The 6000-nt window shown below is 45.5% G+C and overlaps 1 protein-coding gene across 1 annotated transcript in view; it reads left to right on the top strand.

Annotated features, from left to right (window-relative positions):
* Positions 1-6000, top strand: part of znrf3 (zinc and ring finger 3) — a 140572-nt gene that overhangs the window by 110926 nt on the left and 23646 nt on the right. The window contains exon 3 of the mRNA XM_084180610.1: positions 1882-1956. Coding sequence (XP_084036736.1) covers positions 1882-1956 — 75 coding nt within the window. The remainder of the gene's footprint in view (positions 1-1881; positions 1957-6000) is intronic.

Here is a 6000-nt window from a genome sequence, read left to right as displayed (position 1 = left end):
GGCATGGAGCCAACAGGGCTCCATGATAATACCAGGATGTGATCCTGACTGCTCTTTTAGTTGGGACTTCAAAACGCTGCTAAATGGGGCACCATGAATCAACCGGGCTCAGACAGAATGGATGTGGAAAGGTTGGTTGCGGAAAGTAGTAGTTAAGATAAAGTATTTTTTTTTACCCTGACTGAGGGGAAGCCAATTTGGATTGAGTGAAGAGATATTCTGGGTTCTGCCGACTCAAACGTTTGTCTTATCTCTTGCCTCAAGCAGAAACACCATCAAAAGACTACGTCTGTAGCAGACAGTTACACTACTCCCCCATCTACTCCTCATATTAAAGGATCTCTGAGAATATGTTTGGCAGTTGGTATTAGAATTAAGACCACTGACGTTGAAATACAGCTTTCATAACTGTCTGTCACCAACTTTAATGGAACTTGTCATCATGTGAAATCATTTTAATGTGATATATGGTGTATAGTCTATATACAGTAAAACACTATCATACTATTAAGTGTAATATGAATCAGATATGAATCTGTCCCTCAACTCTTTTTATACATGATGTCACTAGAGAAAGACCTGCGTCCCAAATGACACCTTATTCCCTTTATACTTCACTACTTTTGACCAGAGCCCTATGGGGCCCCTATGGGCCCTGATCAAAAGTAGAGCACTTTATAGGGAATAGGGTGCCATTTGGGACGCAGGTCTTTCTCTAGTGACATCATGTATAAAGATACTTGAGGGACAGATTCATATCTGACAGACCACTTCTGCTCATCCTTCCAATGTTATCATCGAGTTGTTGATCTCTCCATGGACTGGGGGTCTCCCTCCCTCTCTCTCTGTTCCTCTCTCTCTCTCTCTCTCTCTCTCTCTCTCTCTCTCTCTCTCTCTCTCTCTCTCTCTCTCTCTCTCTCTCTCTCTCTCTCTGTCTCTGTCTCTGTCTCTCTCCCTCTCTCTACCACTGGGCCTAGCTGTCAGTCATGCCATTCAAAGTCACACAACCCCCTCTGGTGGCTGGGAGTGAGAGCAAGGTGTTGGGGGATACATTTAAAACAAACTGGTTAAATGTATTACTTTACCACCGAGTTAGCCTTAACTTTACTAAAACAAACTAACCCTTGTTGACGTTACCTCGCTACTGCAAAGTTCTTGTTTCAAGATTGGCTTCAAATGAACTAAGTTGAAGTTGATATATGTTCAAACTACTGGTCTCTGTGTGTCTCTAATGGTTGTTGTTCTCTCTTGCTGCGTTTAGACTGGCAGCCCAATTCTGATCTTTTTTTCACAAATTCGGCTTTTGAACAATCAGATCAGCTCTGAAAAAGATCTGATGTGAAAAGATCTGATGTGATTGGTCAAAAGACCAATTAGTGGAAAACATCATTGAGCCCAAAACTAAGCCTAAGAGTGTCTCTAATGGTTGTTCTCTCTGTGTCTCTTTAATGGCTGTTCTCTCTGTCTCTCTTTAATGGCTGTTGTTCTCTCTGTCTCTCTTTAATGGCTGTTGTTCTCTCTGTCTCTCTTTAATGGCTGTTGTTCTCTCTGTGTCTCTTTAATGGCTGTTGTTCTCTCTGTCTCTCTTTAATGGCTGTTGTTCTCTTTGTCTCTCTTTAATGGCTTGTCTGTTCTCTCTGTCTCTCTTTAATGGCTGTTGTTCTCTCTGTCTCTCTTTAATGGCTGTTGTTCTCTCTGTCTCTCTTTAATGGCTGTTATTCTCTGTCTCTCTTTAATGGCTGTTGTTCTCTCTGTCTCTCTTTAATGGCTGTTGTTCTCTCTGTGTCTCTTTAATGGCTGTTGTTCTCTCTGTGTCTCTTTAATGGCTGTTGTTCTCTCTGTCTCTCTAATGGCTGTTTTTCTCTCTGTGTTTCCTGCAGAGCGAAGCGAGCAGTTCAGAGAGGGGCGACGGCTGTCATCTTTGACGTGTCCGAAAACCCTGATGCAATCGATCAGGTCAGTACACACACACACACACACACACACACACACACACACACACACACACACACACACACACACACACGTGCACACACACGGTTTCCATGTTTCCATACACCCATTGGGCACTCACATTATATGTTTCCACTCAAGAATGGTGCTGGAATGTATAGTGGCCGTTTTTACGGGCTCCTGACCAACTCTGCTATTTTGTGTGTTTTTGCGCTGTTCTTAAACTATATTTTTTACACAATATTTCCGCCATCGTTTCCTATGACCGAAAAGAGCTTCTGGACTTCAGAACAGCGATTACTAACCTCGATTTGGATGAAGATTTCTACTTCAAGGGTCGGCGGCGCAGGAAATACTGCTCACCCCGGGACAAGGCCCTAATCCCCGACACTCTGAAGAGAAAGAGACGGAGATATAGAGGCTGACGTTCAGGCACCCTGATGAAACTCACGGCGGAGAGTAAATAAACCGCCTCTACCCCGGTGTTCTATAAGCAAAGTAACAACCACTGGAGAACAAACTGGGCGAGCTCCGTTCCAGACTATCCTGAAGAACTGTAATATCCTATGTTCTAGGAAACTTTGCTGAAGAAGGACATGGATAATATACAACTAGCTGTTTTTCTATGCATCGGCAGGACAGAACGGCAGCGTCGGGGAAGCTCAAGGGGGGTGCTGGTATGTGTCTCTTTGTTAACAACAACTGGTGCGCGATCTCTAATATTAAGGAAGTCTCAAGGTTCTGCTCACCTGATTTAGAACACCTCATGACAAGCAGGAGACCATACTATTTACCAAGCAAGTTTTCATCTATTTATTTTGTAGCTTTGTATTTATCATCACAAATCGATGCTGGCACTAAGACCGCACTCAATGAGCTGTAGAGCAAACAAGAAAATACTCATCCAGAGGAGGCATTTCTAGTGGCCGGTGATTTTAATGCAGGAAAACTAAAATCCGTCTTACCTATTTCTACTCCACACACAGAGACGCATACAAAGCTCCCTCACCTTCCATTTCGCAAATCTGACCATAACTCTATCCTCCTGATTCCTGCTTAAAAGCAAAAACTCAAACAGGAAGTACCAGTGACGCGCTCAGTACGGAAGTGGTCCAATGAAGCGGAACTACAGGACTGTTTCTCTAGCACAGACTGGAATATGTTCCGGGATTCATCGATAACATTGAGGAGTTTACCACATCAGTCACTGGCTTCATTAATAAGTGCATCGATGACGTCGTTCCCACAGTGACCGTACGTACATACCCCAACCAGAAGCCATGGATTACAGGCAACATCCGCACTGCGCTAAAGGCTAGAGCTGCCGCTTTCAAGGAGCGAGACGCTAACCCAGACGATTATAAGAAATCCCGCTACGCCCTTTGACGAACCAACAGCTGGTGCGCAAAGCATCAATACAAGACTTAGATCGAATCCTACTACACCGGCTCTGATGCTTGTCTAATGTGGCAGGGCTTGCAAACTATCACGGATTACAAAGGGAAACCCAGGCGTGAGCTGCCCAGTGACGCGAGCCTACCCCTGCTTTTCCGGATGACTGTGTGATCTCACGCTCCGTAGCCGATGTGAGTAAGACCTTTAAAGAGGTTAACATTCACAACGCAGCAGGGCCAGACTGATTACCAGGATGCGTACTCAGAGCATGCACTGATCAGCTGGCAAGTGTTTTCACAGACATTTTCAATCCCTGTGCTGTGCCCAAGAATGCCAAGGTAACCTGTCTAAATGATTATCGCCCCGTAGCACTCACATCTGTAGCCATGAAATGCTTTGAAAGGCTGGTCATGGCTCATATCAACACCATCATCCCAGACACCCTGGACCCACTCCAATTCGCATTCTGCCCCAACAGATCCACAGATGACGCAATCTCTATTGCACTCCACACTGCCCTTTCCCACTTGGGCAAAAGGAACACTTATGTGAGTGCTGTTCATTGACTACAGCTCAGCTCCAAGCTCATCACTAAGCTAAGGACCCTGGGACTGAACACTTCCCTCTGCAACTGGATCCTTGACTTCTTGACGGGCCGCCCCCAGTTGGTGAGGGTAGGCAACAACACATCTGCCACGCTGACCTTCAACACAGGGGCCCCTCAGAGGTGTGTGCTTAGTCCCCTCCTGTACTCCATGTTCACCCACGACTGCGTGGCCGCGCACGACTCCAACACCATCATTAAGTTTGCCGATGACACAACGGTGGTAGGCCTGATCACCGACGATGATGAGACAGCGTATAGGGAGGAGGTCAGAGACCTGGCAGTGTGGTGCCAGGACAACAACCTCTCCCTCAACATCAGCAAGAAAAAGGAGCTGATCGTGGACTACAGGAAACAGAGGGTTGAGAGCTTCAAGTTGTCAAGGCTCTATCGTGGTCCAAAAACACCAACACAGTCATGAAGAGGGCACGACAATGCCTTTTCCCCCTCAGGAGACTGAAAATATTTGTCATGGGCCCTCAGATCCTCAAAAAGTTATACAGCTGCACCATTGAGAGCATCTTGACTGGTTGCATCACTGCTTGGTATGGCAACTGCTTGGCATCCGACTGCAAGGCGCTACAAAGGGTAGTGCCATCCAGGACCTCTATACCAGGTGGTGTCAGAGGAAGGCCTTAAAATTGTCAAAGACTCCAGCCACCCAAGTCATAGACTGTTCTCTCTGCTACCGCACGGCAAGCAGTACCGATGCACCAAGTCTGGAAGCAACAGGACCCTGAACAGCTTCTACCCCCAAGCCATAAGACTGCTAAATAGTTAGTCTAGGTAGCTATTCGTTAACTATTTAACTATCTGCCTTGACCCTTTTTGCACTAACTGTTTTGACTCATCACACACGCTTCTGCTACTGTTTACTATCTGTCACTTTATTCCTAGTTATATGTACTGTATATATCTACCTCAAATACCTCATACCCCTGCATATTGACTCGGTACTGGTACCCCTTGTATATAGCCAAGTTATCGTTACTCATTGTGAATCTATTATTTCGTGTTTAACTTTTCTATTATTTCTCTATTTTCTTTCTCTCTGCATTGTTGGGAAGGGCCCGTAAGTAAGCATTTCACTGTTAGTCCACACATGTTGTTTACAAAGAATGAAAGAACATTTTATTTTATTTGACACAGACACACACACACTCATGGTTTCCATACCATTGGGCACTCACATTCCAAGTCTCCACTCATTCTGTTGGAATTCAATGAAGAAAACAGAGTAGCTAAGTTAACATGCTAAGGCTGAAAACAGATTCCTCTCCATTCAAACACCAAATTCTTCTCTTTTGAAAGACCTTATTTCCTAACCACTGTGAACTGACTGAGACATGCCCTGCTATGACAAGAAGCTTGTGTGTTTACCCAACAATAGCCTTTCTTTCTTTCTTTCTTTCTTCAGTTCTTTCTGTTCAAACCAATGTGGATGAAGCAGGTTCATTCAACCGTTAGGGGCTTTGAGTCTAAGGACCCATCCCAAAATAGCACTCTATTCCCTATGTAGTGCACTACTGAGAGAGAGAGAGAGAGAGAGAGAGAGAGAGAGAGAGAGAGAGAGAGAGAGAGAGAGAGAGGAGAGAGAGAGAGAGAGAGAGAGAGAGAGAGAGAGAGAGGAGAGAGAGAGAGAGAGAGAGAGAGAGAGAGAGAGAGAGAGAGAGAGAGAGAGAGAGAGAGAGAGAGAGAGAGAGAGAGAGAGAGAGAGCTCTTCCTGCCTGGAATGCAGAGGTAGTAGCAGCTTTGTCAGAGAGAGTGAAGAATTCTCCTGTGGTATTCAGCCAGGCCCACAGCACCAGGCCCGGACATGCAGGTTTCTCTGTGTAGCAGAGACTCACAGAGATAAAAGGCTTGTGAGGGGACCACATGAAAGGCATCGTGGCCCTCGAGGTCAAATTCCCCCAAGAGGGTTTCCAATTGCAGCTGCCCAATCAGTACAGACAAGGCCGAGGGGTAGGGAGGAGTTAGAGAGAGTTTAATGTCCTACTGGTGAAATTAGGAGAGAGGGAGGGTTATGAAGTTAATGTTTTTGACCTCTT

This window comes from Coregonus lavaretus (assembly GCF_964263955.1).
Source record: "Coregonus lavaretus genome assembly, chromosome: 17".
NCBI lineage: Eukaryota > Metazoa > Chordata > Actinopteri > Salmoniformes > Salmonidae > Coregonus > Coregonus lavaretus.
This window is presented reverse-complemented; position numbering and strand designations above follow the sequence as displayed.